This window comes from Lotus japonicus, chromosome 1, assembly GCF_012489685.1.
Source record: "Lotus japonicus ecotype B-129 chromosome 1, LjGifu_v1.2".
In the NCBI taxonomy this organism is placed as follows: Eukaryota; Viridiplantae; Streptophyta; class Magnoliopsida; order Fabales; family Fabaceae; genus Lotus; species Lotus japonicus.
Window position 1 is genome coordinate 20,116,722 of NC_080041.1, and position 24,976 is coordinate 20,141,697.

Below are 24,976 nucleotides of genomic sequence, written 5' to 3' on the forward strand. Positions count from 1 at the left end.
TATAATATCATCAACATAAATTTGCACAATTAAGATATCATCTTTATAAGTCTTGCAAAAAAGAGTTGTATCTACTTTACCCCTTACAAACTCATTCTCCAGAAGGAATGAGCTAAGTCTCTCATACCATGCTCTGGGAGCTTGCTTCAGACCGTAGAGTGATTTCTTCAATTTGAACACATGGTCTGGTTTCTTTTCATCTTCAAAACCTGGGGGTTGATGAACATAGACTTCCTCTGAGATATAACCATTTAGGAAGGCACTCTTTACGCCCATCTGATGTAGAACTATGTTGTGATTTACTGAGAAGGAGATCAACAGTCTGATTGCCTCCAGTCTTGCTACCGGAGCAAATGTTTCAGTGTAGTCTATTCCTTCCTGCTGGCTGTAGCCTTGAGCAACTAGCCTTGCCTTGTTTCTGACTACTTCTCCTTTCTCATTTAGCTTGTTTCTGAATACCCATTTTGTTCCAATAATATGAACATTCTCAGGCTTCTTCACTAAGCTCCAAACATCGTTCTTGGAAAATTGATTCAATTCTTCTTCCATGGCCAGAATCCAATCCTTGTCCTGAAGAGCTTCATCTATGGACTTGGGTTCAATTAAGGACACCAATCCTTTCAGACTCAGCAAGGTCTCTTCAGAGGGTCTGAAGGCAGATCTGGTTCTGACTGGTTCATCTTTGTTGCCCAGAATCAATTCCTTAGGGTGAGCTGCAGTGATTCTGCTCTTCTTCAGAGTTTGTGAGTTAGAGGGACCAGCTTCTTCCTCTGGTTCATCTTCCTCTGGCTCAACTTCCTCTGGAGCTTTGCCTTTGTCAGAAACATTAATGCTTAAATCTGCAAACTTTTCAACTAGCTTTGACTGGTCAGAGTCAAGCTTATCATCAAATCTAACATGAATAGATTCTTCAATAGTCTTAGCATCAGTATTATAAAATCTAAAACCTTTAGATCTATCAGAATAACCAAGTAATAGACACTTAGAAGACTTAGCATCAAATTTATGCAATCTATCCTTAGTATTGAGAACATAACAAACACAGCCAAAAGGATGAAAATAAGAAATGTTGGGTTTTATGTTCTTCCACAATTCATAAGGAGTCTTATTCAGAATTGGTCTCACAGAGATTCTGTTCTGAATGTAACATGCTGTATTTACTGCCTCTGCCCAAAAGTGCTTAGCCATGCCAGTTTCTTGGAGCATGGTTCTAGCCATCTCCTGAAGAGTTCTGTTCTTCCTCTCAACAACACCATTTTGTTGAGGAGTTCTGGGACAAGAGAAATCATGTGCAATTCCATAGGAATCAAACAGACTCTCAAACTTGTCATTCTCAAACTCTCCACCATGGTCACTTCTGACACGCACAATCCTACAAGCCTTCTCGTTTTGCACTTGAGCAATGAAGGTAGAGAACACAGCATGAGACTCATCCTTGCGGGTTAGAAACTTTACCCATGTCCAGCGGCTATAGTCATCAACGATAACCATCCCATATCTCTTGCCACCTATAGACTCAGTTTTCACTGGTCCAAAAAGGTCGATATGCAGAAGTTCCAACGGCCTTGAGGTTGAGACAACATTCTTTGCCTTGAAAGGGACTTTTGTGAATTTGCCTTTCTGACATGCTTCACAAAGAGCGTCTGAAGCGAACTTCAGATTGGGTAAGCCCCTGACAAGGTTTAGCTTGCTCAGCTGAGAAATCTCTCTCATACTGGCATGCCCTAACCGTCTATGCCATACCCACTGCTCTTCATTAACAGATAGAAGGCACTTCACATTCTGAGCCTCCAACTCAGATAATCTGATCTTATAGATGTTGTTCTTCCTCTTGCTGTTAAATAGAACAGAGCCATCGATCTGACTTACAGCCCGGCAGGACTTTTGATTGAATATAACATCATAACCCTTGTCAGCTAATTGACTTATAGACAATAAGTTATGTGTTAAGCCGTCTACCAATAAAACATTATCAATGCATGGACTACTATCTACACAAATAGTACCAGTACCAATAATTTTACCCTTTTCATTTCCTCCGAAGCCAACTTCGCCTCCAGGCTTAAGTTTCAGCTCTCGGAACATACGCTTTTCTCCCGTCATGTGACGCGAGCATCCACTGTCCAGATACCATGATTGGTGTTTCAGTGGAGCTATCAAGGATATCTGCAACATAGATAATTTTGTCCTTAGGTACCCACTTTCTGGGTCCTCTTTTGTTAGTTACCCCAGAGGTTCTGATCACCTTGGGTGTCTCAACATAATATTTAAAAGGAATATTTGCATGATATTTAGTCATAGAGAAAGATCCCTTTTTAAGAGGGTTTTTAGCAACTTTAGCAGGTACAGGATCAGGAAATATGGTACCAGAGGGAACAAAGCATTCATACAAGGATTTAGCTTTAGACACAGAAGGCTCATTTCTAATTGGTTTAGAATAGCCAATGCCATGCATTCCATTTCTGCTTACGCCATAGATCATTGAAGCCATTAAGCTTCTATCCACGCTTTTAGCTAGGAATCTTTGAAAGGACTTTTCATACTTAGATTCATTTCTACAATCAGAAGCATCACAGGCAACAATTTCTTCTAACTTAGCAATCTGGTTCTTAAGCACAGAGTTAGAATTTACCAAAGCATGATTTTCATTTTTCAAATCTGAAATAATTTTCTCATGTTCAGAAGGAGTCTTGGAGACAGCAGATAAGTTCTTTTTCAACTTTTTATGCTTAGACAATAAAGAGTTATACTTATCCATGATATCAGACAAAGCATGTTTCAGTTCAGAGGTAGAGAAAGAAGCAAATACCTCATTTTCATCGTCTGAGTTAGGATCTCCTTCTGATTCTGAGTCAGAGTCAACAGCTTCCTTTGACTCTGCTTCCTTGTCTTTGACAATTGCCATGAGTCCTTGGACTTCACCATCAGAGTCAACATCCTCTGACTCTGATTCATCGAATGTCACCATCAGACTCTTCTTGGTCTTGAAGTGCTTCTTTGGCTTCTTGTCTTTCTTCAACTTTGGACAATCACTTTTGTAGTGCCCAGATTCTTTGCACTCAAAACATGTGACTTCCTTGATTGAAGACTTCTTCTGGCCTGAGGACTCATACTTTCCTTTTGCCTTTCCAGAGCCTTTGAACTTGCTCTGCCTGTGCTTCCAGATGCGGTTGAGTCTCTTGGAGATCAGAGTCAGCTCATCTTCATCAGAATCTTCTGATGCTTCTTCAGATTCTTCTTCTTCAGCTTGAAGAGCCTTTGACTTCTCAACCTTAGCCTTTTCAGATTTGGATTTCAAGGCTATGGACTTTTTCCTCAGATCTTGCATCTCTGAGCGCTTCAGCTCATGGCATTTCAAAATGCTGATGAGTTCTTCTAAACTCATATTCTCAACGTCTCTCGTGAGCTCTATTGAAGTCACCAAAGGCATCCAACTTTCAGGAAGACACCTGATGACCCTTATGACATGATCTTTTGTTGTGTAGCTCTTGTTGAGAGGTCGTATGCCAGCTACAAGCAATTGAAATCTGGAGAACATTTCTTCAATGGACTCATTTGGCTCCATGATGAAGGATTCATACTTTTGGATCAAAGACAATGCCTTTGATTCTTTGACTTTCTTGTTTCCTTCATGAGACATCTTCAGAGATTCAAAAATGCCTTTAGCAAACTCACGATCTGTAATCTTCTGGTACTCTTCATAGGAAATAGCACTTAGAAGAATTGCTCTTGCTTTGTGATGTTGTGAGTACAGCTTCTTTTGATCTGCAGTCATCTCTGACCTTGGGATCTTCTTGCCATCTGCATCAACTGGACGCTCGTAGCCATCCACAATAATATCCCAGAGATCTGCATCGAAACCCAGAAAGAAACTTTCCAGTCTATCTTTCCAATATTCGAACCTTTGACCGTCGAACATAGGAGGCTTTGCATTGTAACCATCTCTTTGAGTTTCACTGGTGGTGGCAGCCATTGTTTTTCACACCGGCCCGGATCACTGAACACTGTTAGGTGTGGTAATCAGAACTTGCGCTCTGATACCAATTGAAGGTATGAAAAACGGTAGAAAGGGGGGGTTTGAATAACGTTTTCAGTACAAAACTTCCACCTTAAAGATTTTGGCAAATCTTTCGAGAACTTAAGTGCTAAAGATAAGAGATAGAAAAGCACACAAGGATTTTATCCTGGTTCACTTGATAAATCACTCAAGCTACTCCAGTCCACCCGTTAAGGTGATTTCTTCCTTCTTAGAATGAAGGCAATCCACTAATCAGGTAAGAGTTACAACTGCACTTGAAACCTACAAGTGACTAACAATTACACTGACTTAGCTCACACTAAGATTCACTCTCTTAGTCTTCTCTAGGATCCGATCAACCTTGATCTCCTAAAGGAATCACCACTAAGATTCACTCTCTTAGTCTTCTCTAGGATCCGATCAACCTTGATCTCCTAAAGGAACTAAACAAACTGTTTATCAAAGAATTGTTTACAAGAGATTTGCTTCTTAAAAAGCTAATTGTAAACTCAATGAATTTCAGATGAAAGAAGGCTTAGAATATTTTGAATATGTCTTGCGCGTGTGTATTGCTTCTTCTTAGTTTCTTAGCCGCTTCTTTCAATCTTCAGCCTCTATATATACTCCAAGGATTAGGGTTGAGCGTTGCATGTGAAATGCTACCGTTGGAGGGCAGTTCTGGAAAATCCTGCTTCTGCTGTGGCTGAGAACGTTAGGTAGGTCGTCAGGAAGGTACACTTGCTTTTGTACTTGGATAGCGACTTGACCTTTTAACCTAGGAGACTTCTGATCAGGGGAATACTTCATATTGGAACTTGTGAAGCCGGTTGATCAGAGTCAGAGGGAAAGCACAGATCCTCTGACCATTGTATCTTCTGATTCTGAACTCAGAGGGAAGAACATGGCCTTCAGAGTTTCTTGCTTCTGGACTTCAGAGTTTCCACTATTCAGCTTCTGGATCTTCAGAGTCTTCTACACCATCAGAACATCTGAACCTTCAGTGTTTCTTGGTTATCAGAACTTCTGGATCTTCAGAGCTTCTAGCGACTGAGTCCACATCAGAGTTTGTATAGCTTCAGAACTTCTGAAGCTTTTCCACTGTTCATACTGAACATGGTGAATGCGAAAGCGTTGCTTGGGTTACCCTTTATACACAGTGTTTCTGATTTGTGTGAGATTGAGTTGAGGTCAGAGCCTGTAAATAGCACACTCAGAAAAACACGTTAGAGTACCACAATTGTTCATATCAAAAGGTTAACTTGTAATCATCAAAACATAGAGTTGTACTACTAGATCAAAACTTGATCTTGTATCTTAAGACTTGTGCATCAAACGGTAGAAAAGAATTTAACGAACCCCCAAAAGTAGGGTTCGGCCGAACCTAAAGGAAGCCCTTAGGGTTTTCAAAAACATTTCTTTTCCTTCCCTTTGATCACATGTGTCCAAGTACAGCCCAAACAACACATTAGTCATACAAGATTTCAGCTTTCATCATCACACAAACATCAAGTTATGGCAAGTACTTCACTTAGCAAATTTTGCAAGCATGCATACAAATTTTCATGGCATCAAGACCTCAACAAGGATTTAAATCCACAATTTCATGCATCATAATTTACCATAAATTGTCCCAACGAGAACTCATAAGATATGAACATGAAAACGGAAGAAAAAGTGGTCCAATACCCCTAAATTGGGTTCGGCCAAGCCAAGTTTTAGACCTTAGGGTTTTGCAAATTTTTTCTTTCTTCCTTTTCATATTCACAAGCATAATATAGTCCCCAAACACCGTCATATTCTCCCAGAAATTCCAGAACTCAAGTTTTCACATTGATCATGTTAGGAACACACATTCCATGAACCAAAAATTAGCAAGTAAGCATGTGATCGTGTCATAGAAACATTGGACAGTAGAAACATGTCAAACAAGGCTTTGGAAGCATGAATTTCACTGCATAAAACGTAGAAACAAAAACACTCAGCCCTAACCTCATGAAATCGCATAGCAAGAATCACAATTTTTCAAGAAAGCTCATGTTATGACCTTATCCTACCCAAAAGATCCTAAGACCAGCCCTTACCTTGGGTTTTGGTCTGGAAAAAGAGGAGAATAATGAAGGTTGAAATAGCTTTCATTGCTGTCCAAGTCTCCCTCTCTCCCAAACAGCTCTCTCTCTCGCGCACGGTCCTCTCTCTCTCGCGCACGGTCCGACGGTGGTGGCAAGGCTAGGAGCGGCGGCGGTTCAAGGGTGCAAAGGAAGGCTCTCTCACTCTTTTCTCTCCTGAGTTTTTCACGTAAGAGGTATCCAACTTCTGTTTTCAGAACAGAATGAGAAAAGAATTCTTTTCCCCCTCCTCCAAACCCTAAGCAGCTCGCGCCCCACCCTCCATCACTTGGGCTAGGGTTTTGTTTTTCCACAAGCCCGACCCAAGTCCAACCTTAACCCACCAGTCTAATTACCTAATCAGACCTGAAACTTACTAAAACCTAAGCCCTCAAAGGTAAATTCATAATTAAATACGGACTTAGAAGAAAAACAATGCAATAATTCTGCTGGCACTGTACAGCCGGAACTGCGTTCACTAAAACGGGGATATCTGGAGCTACAGATATCGGATCGACGCTAAACCACTTGGAGAATTTTCTAGACTTGAAGGGCTACAACTCTCATGAAGGAAGTTTTCCCAAATGAAGTCGTTAAGACCCTCTAAAAATTCACACAAGTTGACAGTTCTAATCTGCCAGTTATCAAACATAGCCAAAAACTTCAATTTTATTCAAACTTCCATAAAATTTGTTCCAAGTTGAACTTAGGGCCTTACAATACCACCCCCCCTTAAAATAGTTTCGCCCTCGAAACTTAAGGGTTTACAAATAAATCGGGGTGTGATTCCCGCATCTTATCCTCTAACTCCCAGGTCGCGTCACCAGTCTCTTGGTTCCACACGACCTTCACTAAAGGCACCTCCTTGTTTCTTAGGCGTCTTACACTTCGGTCGACGATCTTGATGGGCGGCACCTCCATTGTCAGATCATCTCTCAGCTGTATGTCGTCTGGCGTAATCACATGCGAATCATCTGCCATGTACTTTCGCAACTGCGACACATGAAGAACGTCATGGATGTTGGATAGAAACGGTGGTAGGGCGATCCTGTACGCCACCGGTCCAACTCGCTCCGTGATCTGGTACGGCCCAATAAACTTCGGAGTAAGCTTCTTGGACTTGATTGCCCTTCCGACACCTGTCATCGGGGTAACCCGCAAGAAGACATGGTCTCCGGCCTGAAATTCCAACTCCTTTCGTCGGTTGTCGGCGTAACTCTTTTGGCGACTCTGCGCGGTTCTCATCTTTTCCTGAATTCTCCTGACTTCCTCGGTGGTCTGTTGCACCAATTCCGGGCCAATCACCAAACTTTCTCCATCTTGATGCCAGCATAAGGGCGTACGACACCTCCGACCGTACAAAGATTCGTAAGGTGCCATGCCGATGCTCGCATGGAAACTATTGTTGTAAGTGAATTCGATCAATGGCAGCATCTCATCCCAACTGCCCTTGTGATCCAACACACAGGCCCGTAGCAAATCTTCCAGCGACTGGATTGTCCTCTCTGTCTGCCCATCGGTTTGGGGATGATAGGCAGAGCTCAACCTCAACTTAGTTCCGAGGGCCTGCTGCAAGGCTCCCCAAAAGTGAGAGGTAAACCTCGGATCTCTGTCTGACACGATGCTGGTCGGTACACCATGTAGACGCACAACCTCAGCCACATAAATCTCCGCCAATTTCTCCACCTTGTACTTCAGATTGATCGGGATAAAATGAGCGGTCTTTGTCAAACGATCAACAACAACCCAAATTGCATCGAACTTCCTCCGAGTTAAAGGTAAAGCCGTCATGAAGTCCATAGAAATACTGTCCCACTTCCACTCTGGGACATCTAGTGGTTGCAGCTTCCCTGCGGGCTTCTGATGCTCTACCTTCGCCTTCTGACATGTCAGGCAAGTAGAAACATACTCAGCAACCTGCTTCTTCATCCCAGGCCACCAGAAGTGAAGTTTCAAGTCCTGATACATCTTGTTCATTCCGGGATGGATACTCAGTCTACTCTTGTGTCCTTCATCCAGGATCAATCTTCTCATCTCTACATCGTCAGGCACACATATCCGTCCCTTGCATCGCAGAATATTGTCATTCCCAATAGAGAACTCTGGTGCCTTTCCCTGAGTCACACGGTCTCGCCACTCAGCTATCCCTTCATCAGTCTCTTGTCTAGACTTGATCTCTTCCAAAAGTCCACTTGACACCGTCACCATTCCGAAACTCAGCCTTCCTGGTGCGAGCTTAATGTCCAAGCTCAGATCTCGGAAAGCCTCCAACAGTTCTAACTCCTTGACCATCATTGAGGACACATGTATAGCCTTCCGGCTGAGAGCGTCGGCTACGACATTGCTTTTCCCCGGGTGGTACTGTAGAGTGAACTCATAGTCCTGAAGGAATTCCATCCACCTCCGCTGCCTCATGTTCAGATCCTTCTGATCAAATAAGTACTTTAAACTCTTATGATCGCTATAGATCGTGAACGTACTGCCATAGAGATAGTGTCTCCAAATCTTGAGAGCATAAACTATGGCAGCCAACTCCAAGTCATGTGTAGGGTAGTTCTTCTCATGAGTCTTCAATTGCCTTGAAGCATAAGCAATTGCTTTCTTATCTTGCATCATTACACACCCCAAACCATTGTGCGACGCATCACAATACACGTCATAAGGTTCTCCTTTCTTAGGTAAAGCTAGTATGGGTGCGGTGGTCAGCCGTTTCTTCAACTCCTGGAAACTAGCCTCACACTTCTCCGTCCACGCAAACGGTTGATTCTTCTTTGTCAACTGAGTCAACGGTGAAGTCAACTTTGCGTAATCTTTGACGAATCGTCTATAGTAGCCAGCAAGCCCAACAAAGCTTCTGATGTCGCTTGCTGTCTTTGGTTGCTCCCATGACAGAATCGTCTCGATCTTGCTAGGGTCAACGGCCACACCCTGACTTGATATGACATGACCTAGGAACTTCACCTCTTCCATCCAGAATTCACACTTCGAGCCGTTAGCATATAGCTCCTTCTCCCGCAATACTCCTAGCACTTGACGCAAATGTTCTTCGTGTTCTTCCTTACTCTTCGAGTAAATCAAAATATCATCAATAAACACCACCACGAACTTGTCCAGGAATGGCCTGAACACTCTGTTCATGTAGTCCATAAACACTGCGGGTGCATTAGTAACCCCAAACGGCATCACAAGATATTCATAATGCCCGTATCGGGTCCTGAATGCGGTCTTCTGGATGTCCGATTCCTTGACTCGGATCTGATGGTATCCTGACTTAAGATCTACCTTCGAGAAGATCACCGCTCCTCTAAGTTGATCCATCAAGTCGTCTATCCGAGGCATCGGATAACGGTTCTTCACTGTCACCTTATTCAGCTGCCGGTAATCCACACACAATCTGGACTTCCCATCCTTCTTCTTTACCAATAGCACAGGTGCACCCCATGGCGATACGCTAGGTCGAATGAATCCCTTTGAGGAGAGATCATCCAACTGCTGTGCCAATTCTGCCAAGTACCACGGCAATGGTACTAACTTCAGACAATCTCAATCAAACAACCATCTTAGCACACAAGTCTACCCAAATCTCACCGCGAAGCTTTGAAAACACCTTTATCAAAAACAAAACACAATGAGCTCGGAAACTCGTAAGCCCAAAACCCTTAGTGCTCTGGTTTCTCAACCGGAGCTCTGATACCACAATGTAACGCCCCGATTTCTCGTGCGTCACGGAAAACCGGATATCCATTTTCACAAAGAATTTTCGTCGTTCAATTAATTATTCTTAATTAATGACAAACCATTCATTATTACGAAAACCTCGAATGTTAAACCTCCTTTGTACTCCAATTGATCGTAATAAATAAATCATGGGCGAAGAATGAAATGAAACGTAGGTTCTATTAGCAGAAGATAAACTGTTTGAACCGGAAATGAAATAAAATAGCAAAATGAGACACTCGCCCATGCGAGGCCAATTATTCAAAATTAAGGGTACTCAAATATCCCCAACCGTTACAAAACTGAGTTGATAAAAAGTAAATAAAATATCTCGGCACGAAGCTCACTCCGCCCCAAGGATACCCTCAACTCTGTTCTTGGCGTCCCTCCCTTCTGGATTGGCAGGGTCTCCATCAGAACCCTCAAGCCACCCATTCCGCTGCTCCTTGGCCGGCGCTTGAGGCTTGGACACTACTTCTTCAGATGGGTCGAGCTCCACAGAAGAGACCCTCGAACCATCATCCTGGGGAATCTGAAATCGTGGAGGTGCGTAGGGCATACGAATGGTTCCTCCATGTACGCGCTGGACCTCCATCACCCCTCCATACACGTCATAACTCGTCAACTCCGCGCCGCCGACATAAATCCTCCGAATCCCGGACGTGTCGGCCATCCAGGCTCGGTCTTCCTCCTCATTGAGGAGTTTCAGCTCCAGAATGTGGAATGACGACTGTGAAGTCAGCACCATCTACCCGCCCCCAAGTAAACACATAGCAAACAAGCAAGGGTCAGGTCTAAAAGGAAAACAACAAGAACATACAGTACAGTGGATATAAATGAACATCATCCGCTATCGAAATAATTCTCTTTCTCTTTAAAGTTTTAGATGTTAGTTAGTCACCTAACGATTCCTCACTTCTCACAACCCGCCAAACACTTCCATGGCCATCTTCGTGCTTCCGCAGAGGCACGGTAATCACGGTGACCGCAGTCAACCAAACACGTGGAGCCGCAATGATCCACAAAAATCACGGTGACCGCAGTCAACCAAACACGTGGAGCCGCAATGATCCACAAAAATCACGGGTGACCGCAGTCGACCCAAAATCTCCCTCGCGTGCAAGCCCATCGTTCTCATGGACCATAGTCTACCCGACCTATGTCCGTAAATTAATTAATTTCACTTGCAAGCGAGTCACAACAATATTAGTTCTTTTCCTCTTTGTTCTTAAGGCTCTAAGTCAGTCACCCTAAGTCTTTAGCTTAACCGCACACATTAAATAGCACCATTCACGATAACAAGGGAATTACAGCTAGGTGAGCGACCCTTGTTACCAATAATCACAACTCATGCACCTTGAATCGTAGAAAGATCATCAAGTGATGTATCTTAAGACTTGTGCATCAAACGGTAGAAAAGAATTTACCGAACCCCCAAAAGTAGGGTTCGGCCGAACCTAAAGGAAGCCCTTAGGGTTTTCAAAAACATTTCTTTTCCTTCCCTTTGATCACATGTGTCCAAGTACAGCCCAAACAACACATTAGTCATACAAGATTTCAGCTTTCATCATCACACAAACATCAAGTTATGGCAAGTACTTCACTTAGCAAATTTTGCAAGCATGCATACAAATTTTCATGGCATCAAGACCTCAACAAGGATTTAAATCCACAATTTCATGCATCATAATTTACCATAAATTGTCCCAACGAGAACTCATACGATATGAACATGAAAACGGAAGAAAAAGTGGTCCAATACCCCTAAATTGGGTTCGGCCAAGCCAAGTTTTAGACCTTAGGGTTTTGCAAATTTTTTCTTTCTTCCTTTTCATATTCACAAGCATAATATAGTCCCCAAACACCGTCATATTCTCCCAGAAATTCCAGAACTCAAGTTTTCACATTGATCATGTTAGGAACACACATTCCATGAACCCAAAATTAGCAAGTAAGCATGTGATCGTGTCATAGAAACATTGGACAGTAGAAACATGTCAAACAAGGCTTTGGAAGCATGAATTTCACTGCATAAAACGCAGAAACAAAAACACTCAGCCCTAACCTCATGAAATCGCATAGCAAGAATCACAATTTTTCAAGAAAGCTCATGTTATGACCTTATCCTACCCAAAAGATCCTAAGACCAGCCCTTACCTTGGGTTTTGGTCTGGAAAAAGAGGAGAATAATGAAGGTTGAAATAGCTTTCCTTGCTGTCCAAGTCTCCCTCTCTCCCAAACAGCTCTCTCTCTCGCGCACGGTCCTCTCTCTCTCGCGCACGGTCCGACGGTGGTGGCAAGGCTAGGAGCGGTGGCGGTTCAAGGGTGCAAAGGAAGACTCTCTCACTCTTTTCTCTCCTGAGTTTTTCACGTAAGAGGTATCCAACTTCTGTTTTCAGAACAGAATGAGAAAATAATTCTTTTCCCCCCCTCCAAACCCTAAGCAGCTCGCGCCCCACCCTCCATCACTTGGGCTAGGGTTTTGTTTTTCCACAAGCCCGACCCAAGTCCAACCTTAACCCACCAGTCTAATTACCTAATCAGACCTGAAACTTACTAAAACCTAAGCCCTCAAAGGTAAATTCATAATTAAATACGGACTTAGAAGAAAAACAATGCAATAATTCTGCTGGCACTGTACAGCCGGAACTGCGTTCACTAAAACGGGGATATCTGGAGCTACAGATATCGGATCGACGCTAAACCACTTGGAGAATTTTCTAGACTTGAAGGGCTACAACTCTCATGAAGGAAGTTTTCCCAAATGAAGTCGTTAAGACCCTCTAAAAATTCACACAAGTTGACAGTTCTAATCTGCCAGTTATCAAACATAGCCAAAAACTTCAATTTTATTCAAACTTCCATAAAATTTGTTCCAAGTTGAACATAGGGCCTTACAGGAATGTAGCCAGAGAAGGAAATCGACCTCACCGTCTACCAAAGATTCATTGGAAGAAGAAAACCAACTTTGTGGCTGGGAAGGTCACTAAAGAGAGCTGCTCAGAGGGGTGTTATCAACTGAAATTGGAAGATGAGCAAAGAATAGGAAGAACCATAGTTGCGTCGCTGAGAGGCACCCAAAGCTTACAAGTGGTGAAGGATTTTTTGCACTGTCACGGCTGGTTGCAGATCAAGGTAGCTTTGATGGGAGCAAGGGAAGTAGCTATTGAATTCAATACTCAAGAGGAGATGTTCCACTTCCTTAGCAACGAAGGGGAACTTGGTAATATCTTTACAACCATAAAACCTGCTTCCATCCTTGACAAACCCACTAGGTACCACATTTGGACGAGGGTATGGCAGGTGCCTCTGGGGGTGTGGAATAGAGATTTTTTCGCTCTGGTTGTCAGCTCTGTTGGGGAACTCACCACAGTAGATGAGGCGGCAGAGGCACGCAGGAGATACGATTTCGCCAGAGTACTAGTGAGCTCCCCACTCCCCTTCATCGAAAGAAGGAAGGTGACTATTCAAGTTGATGATCAGATCATTAATGTGGTAATGGAAGGGGAAGGCATCATGGCGTCAGAGGATGATCTACATCAACATGTATGGAGTCTAGAAAATTCAAGTATCGCCAACCAAGAAGAGCATGCTTCGATAGGGACGGTGGTTGAGGAATCAGTGGCGGGAAGTGATGAAGAGGCAGTGGCGGAAAACTCACCGGAATCCCATGCCTTGGCCATGGTGGTTTGTCAGGAGGTAGGGGATGAGGAGATTAGTACAGAAGTCAGTAAAGGTGTGACAGAAAAGGAACACCTTTTGGGGAAATTTTTTGAAAACAGAAAGGGAACATGTGAAGCTGATTGGTGCAATGGCATGATAGGACAGTGTGTACTACGTTGGGGAGACAAACCTAGCATCAAAGTGGATATCTCTGGGCTTGAAGGGATCTGGAATAGGGTCAACTCTGATTCTAGGATAATAATAGGTGGTCATTTTGGTCTCGAGCTAAACCTTGAGGGGACACAAAAGTACAGGTTGGTGGGGGAGGAGGAAAGTCAACCTTTCTTTTCTTTGTCAAAGCTGAGCTGGAAAATCACTGAACAACACTTAATGGGTGGAATGAAAGGAAAGCCAAGATCAAAAATGAGTTGTAGGAAAAATTTTATTGGGCCACTACCTCTTGATGGGCCAAATTTTACTCAACCCATGGAGCTCCAGCCCCGAATTATGTCATCTCAACCAGATGAGGAGGATATTGGGAACACACCGCTACCTACACCGAAAAAGAAAAGAGGAAGACCCAGGAAAGTGAAGAACATTGCTCCAGAGCCACAAAATTCTACAGATCTCACAAAAGGCTTGTCTCCCCTTAAGAGAAGAGGACGAAAACCCAAAGCTCCCTCCTCGAAAGTGGATCCACTAGTGGCAAAGGAGAATAGTCAAGTAGAAAGGAACTTAAATGGCAGGTACATGACTAGAGCTTCCAAGGTCTGGCTGCTAGGCAAAGTTCTGGGTTTGGAATACGAAGGCACTGACGAAAAGGCGATTGCTGCACTCGAAGGTGATCTTGGAACCTTCTTACCAGAATCAGCAACAATCAATGGAAAGGACTTGGCTATCATGGAATGTCAGGGGACTGGGGAAGGCAGAGAAGCGACGAGAAGTCAAGGAGGCCCTGAGGAAAGCCCAACCACAGCTGGTGATGTTGCAAGAAACGAAATTAGATGCCCAGAAAGAGAAGATAGCCCAGAATTTTGCCAAGTGTAAGGCCCTAAGTTCAATTTGGAACAATTTTATGAAAGTTTGAATAAAATTGGAGTTTTAGCTAATGTTTGATAACTGGCAGATTAGAACTGTCAACTTGTACGAATTTTTAGAGGGTCTTATCAACTTCATTTGGGAAAACGTCCTTCATGAGAGTTGTAGCCCTTTAAGTTAAGAAAATTCTCGAAGTGGAATCAGGTCATTCCGACCTCTGTAGCTCGAGATGTTCGCGTTTAAGCGACGGTGGTTCCGGCTGTACAGTACCAGCGAGTAAATTAGCTTGTTTTCTTCTAATTCCGAATTTGATTATGAAATTACTTAAGAGGGCTTAAGTTTTTAATTAGATTCAGGTCTGATTAAGTGCTTAAGTTATTGGGTCAAGGGTTTGGCTTGGAGCGGGCTCAAGAGAAAAGAAAAGAAACCCAAGCCCATGAAGAGGGGGAGCCCGCGGTTGTATTAGGGTCTTGAAGGGGGGAAAAGTTTCTTTTCCATTCAGTTCTGAAATAGAAACCCTTGCACTCCTTACGTAAAGAAAACAGAAGAGAAAAGAGTGAGAGAACCACCCCTTGCACCCTTAGCCGCCGCCGACCAAGCCACCACCGCCACCTTGTGCGCGCGAGAGAGAGAGAGGGAGACCTGCGAGAGAGAGAGCTCGAGTAGGAGGGAAGAGAGGGATGTGGAAAGCAAGCAACTAAGCTCTGAACATGCATCTTTTCTCTTTTTTCAGACCAAGAACCCAAGGTAAGGGCTGGTCCTAGGAGTTGGGTAGCATGTCTAGGCCCTATTGCCATGCTTTGACATGATTTTATGTATGAACTTGATTGATGTGCTTGAGGTTTTGAATATGCGATGTGTGCTGGACTTTTTCCATGTGATATTGGGTTACACTGTGAACATGTTACTATATTTGATGCTGGTAGATGACTTAGAACCCTTAGAATAGAATGGCTAAAACGAAATTGATGGCAAATGCATTCTCTGTCAGATTTCTGTGCTGGACAGTAAACTTCAGGTCCTATTTTCACTTGTTTCTGGTCGCCAAATAAAGCAATGATTAACATACAAATTGTAGATCTTCGAAAGAGCTTTCCAGGCATATAAAGATCATAAATTTTGGTCTAGTATTGTGTGTTGTAGGTCGTTTTGGGTAACTGTCATACCTGCTTTTTTCCCTGTGTCGGACAGAAACTTTAAGGAGTAATATCACCTAATTCTGGGGCTCAAATGAAAATGATTTTAACTAGATAGTTGTAGATATTTGAAATAGCTTTCCAAAAAGATATTATACATAATTTTTTGTTGGAGGACGCATTCTGTAGACCAGTTTCAATGAACGTTGTTTCTGCTGTCCAAAAAGCTAAGTTGCGAAAATGTGTTGTTTTCCATGCATAAGCCTTATGTTACCTTATTTGATAATTTATGCCATGATGTGCCATGTGTAAGTGTAAGTTTATGCTATGCCTTACGTGAATTGTGATATTATTGGAAATTGATCAAAGGGTCGCTCATCTAGCTGTAATTCCCGATGTGTCTGTGATCGTTTAATTGTTATATTTATGCGATGTTGATGTAAGACTCTAGGTTGACTTTAGAGACTTAAACAAAGAGAAACGTGTAATTAACTCGCTTGCAAGTAAATGTGAATAATATGGGCATAGGTCTAGTCTAGACTATAGTCCATGAGAACGATGGGCTTGCACGCGAGGGAGAATTGTGGATTGACTGTTGGTCTCCATGTGAAAAGGTTGACTGCGGTCACCTAGAGATTTTGTGGATCATTGCGGCTCCACGTGTTTGGTTGACTGCGGTCACCATGAGATTTTTGTGAAGTATTGCAGCTTCACGTGATTGTACATCCGCGGATGTAAGTGATTGGCCAAGGCAGGATTGGTGGGTTGTGTGATGTGAGATTCCGTTAGTAACTGACTCTTTCCCATAAAAGACATATAATGTACTTATATTATGTTGTTGTTGATTTTTTTCATTATCATTCTTTTTGTTGGACCTGACCCTGCTTGTTTGCTATGTGTTTATTTGGGGGGGGGGTAGATGGTCGTGAAGATAATGGCGACGACTCATTCTTGGGAGTTGATGCTACGTGACGAGCCACTACCGGATGACGGCTACTTTTCTGATGAAGAGGAAGAAGATAAAGAGGAAGGGCCAAGGATATTGTTGGGTTGTGAGACATCCATTTTTCTTTTGGGTTGAGAGTACCGAGTTTTGGAAGTATTGAACCATTACTTTATTTTAGTTGAGATAGTTTAACTTGATGTAATTTACCTTGAAGTTTTCTTCCGGATATTTATTTCATACTCTTTTCAATGACTAATAAAGTTTGAGGTTTACGTTGATGATTATTTCCGCAAGTTTGAAATGGTTAAGTTTCGAGAATTTTGTAAAATTGAACTTTTATCATTAATTCAAGATTAATAAGTGAATCGACGAAAACTCTTTACGAAAATTGGTTAATTAGTTACTGTGTAACACTCGAGAAATCGGGGCGTTACACCAAGGCTCTTAATTTTGAGAGCGTGGTGGTACCTGCAATTGGGGCTGCTGGTGGACTCTTAACCATGTGGAAAGCCTCAGCTTTTTCCCTGATTCGAACTTTCAAGAGGGATAGGTATGTATTCATAGTTGCCAGAGATGTTGTTCTGATTGGTAACATCTATGGACCAAGTATCGAAGGAGAAAGAGAGATATTCTTTGTTGAGCTGGGAACCTTTCTTAGCAACTGGCAGGAAGGGTATGTTTTGGGGGGAGACTTCAATGCGACCTTGAACGCAGAGGATAGGAGTGGAGGATTGGGTGGTCTTGAACTCTCTTTTGGCAGTTTTGTGAATGAATGCAGATTGATTGATTTACCCCTCCAAAATTCAGAGTTTACATGGTTTAGTCCGAGAAATGGAGGGGTAAGGAGCAGAATTGACAGATGGTTACTCAATGAGGTAGCTTGGTCATCTCTAGAGGAAGCCATTCAACGTGTGGAAAATTGGGGACTCTCAGATCACAGAGCAGTTTCTCTGGTTATAGGGCATTTCAGTTCGGGTCCAAAGCCATTTATGTTATATAATAATTGGCTTCTGGACAAGGATTTTGAGAGAATGGTACAAGAATGGTGGAGCACAAATACAGTACAGGGGTGGACAGGTTATGTATTGCAGAAAAAATTGAAGGATTTGAAAGTTAAAATCAAAGAATGGAAATGCCACTCGCATGCACATGAGGAGGAAAAAATCAAGGAGCTAGAAGGGGAATTACAAAGTGTGATGGAGAGATTAGAAGAGGAAGGTGTGACAGAGGAGCTGAGACTTAAAAGGACTTAGATAATCAGTGGATTATGGGAAGGTTATAAGAAAGAAGAATCCAAATGGCTCCAAAAATCAAGAGTGAGATGGCTGAAAGAGGGAGATAAAAATACAGCTTTCTTCCACTTTGTAAGCAAAACAAGGAGATCAAGAAACTACATCCACAGGTTGAGAGTAAGGGGACAGGAGATTAATGATCCTACAACAATAAAAGAGGCCATAAGAGAGCACTTTAATTCCTTTTTCACACGTGAGGAATTGATCAGACCAAAAGTACGATGTCCAAACATGAGGAAGCTATCTACGAGGGAGAAAACTGCCTTAGAGGAAGAATTCACTGAGAATGAAATATGGGATGTGCTCAAGAACTGTGATGGTAACAAAGCACCCGGACCCGATGGGTTCAACTTTAATTTTTTCAAACATTTCTGGGCTCTAATCAAAGGTGATGTGTGCAAGTTTTTTGCGGAATTTCATGCTAACGGGAAGCTTGTGAGAGGACTGAATGCATCCTTCATCTCCCTGATTCCTAAAACTAGTCTTCCACAAGAGGTAGCTGATTTCCGTCCTATAAGTTTAATAGGAAGCATATACAAACTGGTTTCTAAGGTGCTCGCAGCAAGATTACAACGGGTAATGCCAAAGTTGATATCTGAAAATCAGTTTGCATTTACTCCGGGGAGACAAATAACCGATTGTATTCTAATTGCTGCGGAGGTGGTGGATTATCTAAACAAGAGTAAAAAGGGTGGATATCTACTAAAAATAGACTTTGCTAAAGCCTATGATACAGTAGAATGGAAATTTCTACTTGATTTGTTAGCAGAAATGAACTTTGGAGATAAGTGGAGGTTGTGGATTAAAAGCTGTATAACAACAGCCTCACTAGCAATTTTCGTCAATGGCTCACCATCCTTGTTCTTCGACATTGAAAAGGGGTTGAGGCAGGGAGATCCTCTCTCCCCTCTGCTCTTTAACATTTGTGCAAATGGACTCTCCTGCATGTTGAATCAACTACTTGGAGAATCTGGGATCAATCTATTTAGTGGTGTGAAAATGGGAGATGCAGAGGCTCTAAATCATCTCCAATTTGCAGATGATACATTATTATTCTGTGAAAAGGATGAAAGACAGTTAGAACTTTTGTGTCATGCCTTGTTCTCCTTCCTCTTTGCATCGGGTTTGAGACTCAACATGGCAAAATCAGTTCTCATCGGTTGCAATGTGGATTCTAATGAAGTTGCAAGGGTTGCACTAAACTATGGGTGGACAGTGGGATCTCTACCGATTACTTATTTGGGTGCACCATTAGGTGGCAACCCAAGAAGAATTTCCTTCTGGGCACCAATGCTGGATAATTTGAGAAAGAAAAGGAGATCGTACAACTCAAAATTCATCTCTTTGAGTGGACGAGTGGTTATACTAAAGGCAGCATTAAATTCTATACCGGTCTACTGGATGAGTTTGTTCAAAGCGCCAAAGGGTGTTATATTGGAAGTGGAAAGAATATTCAGAGCTTTCCTGTGGGGGAGGGAAGACAGGGGAAATAAAATGGTGTGGATCCCATGGGAGATGGTATGCAAATCCAAGGAAAAAGGTGGACTCGGGCTAGGTCATTTAGAGTGGAAAAACAAGGCCCTTCTGCTGAAGTGGGCATGGCGGTATGGCACAGAAGTGAGCAGCTTATGGAGAAGATTGATTGCTGGGAAATATAAGTGGGAGAACAGAATTCTTTTTCTTCATACAGTGTTGGAAGACAGTAGGTCTTTGTCAGCAATCTTAAATGACATATCATCTGTGCTGAAGGAGGACTCTATGATATCAATAGGATTTAAAGAGCAATTGATGTGTGGAATAGGCGATGGAAAGAACATCAGATTTTGGATGGATCATTGGAGTGGAGATAAAGCACTAAGCCTTCAATTCCCAAGACTTTTTGCCAATGCAACCTGCAAAACAGCTTTCATAGCGGAGATAGGATTGTTTGTAAGAAATAAATGGGTGTGGGATATCCCTTTTAGAAGGAACTTCTTTGGCTGGGAGTTGGAAGCATACAATGAGTTCCTTAATCTCATTAATACTCAGATTCCAGCAGCAGATTCAAGTGACTTTATAATATGGTGCGGTAGTGAAAATTGCTTCTTTTCAGTAAGAAACTTATGTAAGTGGGTTGATGACAACTTGACTGAAAATGTAGAATTTTCTGTCCCAGACAAGATCAGAAAATTGATTCCCCCCAAGGTATGCTTACTGTTTTGGCAAGCTTGCCATAATAAATTGGCAACGAAAATGAATCTATGGAGGAGAGGAGTAATTGATGTTGATCAGAGGTCATGTTCCTTCTGTAATGGAGCAGAGGAGACAAATGATCACCTCTTTGTCTCTTGCCCGAGGGTTAATATATTATGGACCAATATCTTCAGAAAAGGAGGCGTTTCTTGGGCAGGTCCTAACACCTTGGTGGCACTTCAGGAAGAATGGAATAATATACAGTCAGGTATGGACAACACTATCTGGAAATTAATTCCCTACTCTCTTATTTGGTCTCTGTGGTTGGAACGGAATAATATCATTTTCAAAGGCAAAGAGGCAAATTTTCAAGAGGTTGCAGACATGTATCTGATCAGACTAGCATGGTGGATTAAGAGTGCTTGGATAACATGTCCCTTTGACATTGATCAAATATCAAGGAACTTGGAAAACATTCAGTTCCCTATGCCCCATCCCAATCCTAGACATGTTTCGTGGCTACCTCCTAACATCGGGTTGCTGAAATGCAATGTAGATGGAGCCTCAAAGGGCAACCCGGGGATCAGTGGGGTTGGAGGAGTTATTAGGGATTCAAGCAAGAAATTTCTGGGATACTTTGCAATTGGCATAGGGTTCGGTTGGGCTCATGAAGCTGAGGTAAAAGCAATACTATTTGGGCTGCAGTTTTGTCAACAATTTCTCTTCAACAATGTAATTCTTGAAAGCGACTCCACAGCGGCTATAGGATGGGTGGTATCAAGAGAAAAACGACCCTGGAAACTGCTCAATGAACTGAACCAGATTGATATTCTGATGAAGGAAATCAATGTCCTTGAAATTAGGCACACATATAGAGAAGGAAACTCGGTTGCTGATTTCTTGGCAAACACAGGTTGTGAAGGCTTCGATCCCCTTTGGGTTTTGCTGGAAGATAGAAGACCAAATTAACTCTCCTGCTTCTTATGCTTCTTTCGTTTCAATACCTTAAGGCACCTTGGTGCTCTGCGCTTGTAAATTGGCAGCTTGCTGGTTTTGCTAAGGCACAAGGCTTTTTGGTAGTGCCGGGTTGGGTTTTGCTAATAGCTTACTAGTGATGCTATAGCAATCTGATTGTATCATGCTTATTCAGTTTCAATAAATTTGATCTTTCAAAAAAAAAAAAAATTAAAATTAGAATTAATAATTTAATTTTAATCCATAAGAAATTGGAAAGTTTTATAATTTGTTATAAATTTAAAAATTATTATTAACTATCTAATATTGTGATTAGTGTAAAGGCAGTCAATTTAAACTATTATTATTATTTAAAAATTCTCTCAATTTGTAGTTAACAATTAAAATTTTATTTTAAATGTGAAAAATTTCAAAGTTTAAAAATTAGTATTAAAATAATGAATAGTAAAGTGGATGTAGTTTTTTATTTTATTATCAAATATACTTAATACAAAAGAAAATGTTCTTTGCTCAATGTATTTAATGCAAAAGGTCAAGTTTTCTTTAAATATATACTAGATATAATACTCGTGCGTTGCGCAGGTTCGAACACTGAACTAGATATTTAAAAAGTTTAACTACCTATCATTTATGTTACACCTTGTTGGTGAAGTTATGGATTTTGATGAAGTTTCCTTTATCTTGTTAAGAAGATTCTTTATAAGTCCTGATTACTTTGCTATTTATGCAGATTTTAAATTTCGGTCTGCAACCGCAACTTAAAGGGGTTTTTAGTCGTTGCAATTGTATCTTGACCGCCTCATCAACCCGCATTTTTCTGCAATTCTATGACATAACGACAACTATAATATAAAAATAATCTCTGAGCATACGCACTAGTACTACGTCTATCAGTACGAGCACCAATCCAAGCATGCTCTAATCGATCCTAGTTGAGTTTACGGAAACCATTCTCACAAGGAATTTCACTGTCGAGCACCGAGTTCATGACATGGATGAACTTGACATCTTGAAGTGGGCCCCAATTCATCACGCGTTCTCCCCAAAATGCAAGTCCGCAAACAGTGCGAGTTTAAACGGTGCGTCTGCCCGCTTCAGAACCAGCCTCTCCGCCGCGACACCTCTTGACAATCTGAATCGTATGGCTGATGACGGTCGGTTGTTATGGGACGATGATACGCTAATGGAGAATAGTGTTAGAAAAAGCAGAGGTAGCATCGTTGTCTTCCACTAGTTTCCATGATGAGTTGCCATTTGGGGAAGAAGAATAAGTAACGGAACAGGCTCAATAGAAGAACCTCACTGTTATGTTATCACTGAATTTTTTATTTTTATTTTATTTTTGAATTTGCAGGTGAGGACAGGTCACAGGTCGATGACTTGATGACAACATAATAAGAGTTTTGGCGAAGATTAAAGTGAAATAAATACCCTTGCAAATTATTATCCCCAACCTTCAATTGCCATTTTTGTAAGTATTAACAATCGTGTTCGACCCAAGGGTGATGAAGATTAAAACTTTCAAAAAAATTGCATCTCGTGAGAGAACTTCAAATTAGAAAGTTTTAAAAACCCGCTTTAACACTGTGACCATCACCCATTAACTACAATTGTCAACTATCATCCTTGTTAGTAATTCATTCATAAGTTCAACGATAATGCTCATACCTAGAGTTTCATCGTTGAGCATTGTGTCCATAACCTTAGTGGAGTTAATGTCTTGGAGCGGGCTCCAATCCGTGGGCGTGACCTCTTCAAAATGCAGATCCGCAAACAGAGTCATCTTGAAGGGTGCACCTGCCCGCATCGAAATCTGCCACAACGCGACAAAATATTTGTGTAGTCTGGATCTGCGGTTGATGCCTGGTCATCCTTGTTAGTAATTCATTCATAAGTTCAACGGTAATGCTCATACCTAGTTTCATCGTCTAGCACTGTGTCCATAACCTTAGTGGAGTTAATGTATTGGAGAAGGCTCCAATCCGTGGACGTGACCTCTTCAAAATGTAGATCCGCAAACAAAGACATCTTGAAGGGTGCACTTGCCCGCATCTAAATCTGCCACAACGCGGGAAAAAAAAATTGTAGTCTGGATCTGCGGTTGATGCCTGGTCATCCCGCTGGTGAGATGATCCCATGGTGGAGAAGACAGAGAGAAAGAAGACGCATCACATCGTCGTCCACATCCACTTACTTCGACAACAAGTGATTTCCATTGTATTTGAACCCAAGAAGTGAAATCGAAAACACAAGCGAATTTAAAATACGAAGCACAAACTAGCAAACACAAAAGTAATTTGAATTAGAGAATATATACCTTAATACAAATTGACATTGCAACACTTTATAATTATTGAAGTATTCAATTTAGTGCCTACTGTTATAATTAATGAACTTAAATCAATCTATTATAAAAATAAATCTTATCAACATATTTTGATGAGAGACGTGTTGGACAGGTATTTGAATTTGAATAGTAATGTGTCAATTTATGAGATTGCTGAAGAAGGAAACGACAAAAATACCATCACATTTAGATTTGGACTATGTTAGAATTTAGAATTTACTATTGTATTCTCTTTTTAGTTTGAATTTAGAATTATGACTTACGTGGTTATATATATATATATATATATATATCATGATATAATATTCCATCACACGATCCAACACTTTTTTTTTACATCTTTAACTTTAAGCATATGAATCACTTTTTCAGTCTTCCCAATTCATTTTTAAAAAGCAGATACGATGCCTTCTGCTTGACTAATTTGATTCTTGTTATTCCCCAAGTTGTAGTTTCTTTTTTAACATCTTCCATGATTTTACAATATAATTAATCTAAGTTATGCAATTAATCTAAGATAATATTTCATGATTATGCAATTTGTCCAGTAACAAAATAAAATAAGATACTCAGCCATCAAGCGAATATTGATGAATTTATATATCAGAAATGCATGTCTATCTCATATAATAGTTGAATCATGAATACAGATTGATCAAACCGTAGAATTGCAAGCTTATTGTTAAGAGCAACAAACTATCAAAATATAATAGATTAGAGAAACCAAATTGATGTTAAAACTCATATTTAGAGGTGAGAGAGAGTGAGTGAACTTGTAGTGGAGGAGAAAGATCTTGTGGTTGAGGGTAGGGGTGGTTGTAGGAGAGGGTGATAGTCAAGGAGTGTGCGGCAGTAACGGAGGGGAGAATAAGTGATAAGAGGAGAGGGGGCGATGAAGGTAAGATGGAGGTGATTGTTTATGAGTGTAACGAGAGGGAGGAGAAGGGGCACAGGATGAGAGGTGGGGTGACATGATGGGAAGTTGGGCATAAACATTTTGTTGAAAATACTTTTAAAAGTAAGATTTATATTGAAAATCAGATTCCTCGAGAATTTTTGGTAACAAATACAGATAAAACACAGTGGTAAATTTGTAACTGAAATCCTATTAGAAAAGTGTGTCTTTATATCATTTTTCATTTTTAGTTCATAATAATTAGGTTGAATGAAAGGTAGATGAGGTGAGTAGTATTGTTCACGTTAAACTTTGGTTGGGTGAAATCAGTTTTATCTAATATCCGCCATGGCGGTATTTTAGCCTTCCACCATAGCTAATATCCCACCATGTTCCACCATTATTTGTCTCATGTATAGAGGAACTTTGGCTTTCCACCATGACCCACCATTCACAATACTGGGTGAAATTCATGTCAGTCATAAAAATATACCATATTTTAATCTTTGGTCCGTTATGTTTCACTTCTAAATAAGTACCAAATACATAAAAAAAAAACTCATTCTATTGTATGCGACAAATGCTACCTTACTATCTTACACGGTCCACAAACAAGAAATACCACAAATCCATAAAGGTGAAAATGAAACACGAAAGAAGAATGAGATCTTT

General features: G+C 41.3%; 1 protein-coding gene across 1 annotated transcript; it reads left to right on the forward strand.

Annotated features, from left to right (window-relative positions):
- Nucleotides 1-17,123: 17,123 nt before the first annotated feature.
- Nucleotides 17,124-17,876, forward strand: LOC130729486 (uncharacterized). Its single transcript, XM_057581261.1, has one exon. The coding sequence runs from the start codon at nucleotides 17,124-17,126 to the stop codon at nucleotides 17,874-17,876; it is 753 nt and encodes a 250-aa protein (XP_057437244.1).
- Nucleotides 17,877-24,976: the final 7,100 nt, after the last annotated feature.

Bases quoted from the DNA above. Each gene is read 5' to 3' on its own strand.
- LOC130729486 (XM_057581261.1), top strand. From the start codon at position 17,124: ATGTGGAAAGCCTCAGCTTTTTCCCTGATTCGAACTTTCAAGAGGGAT.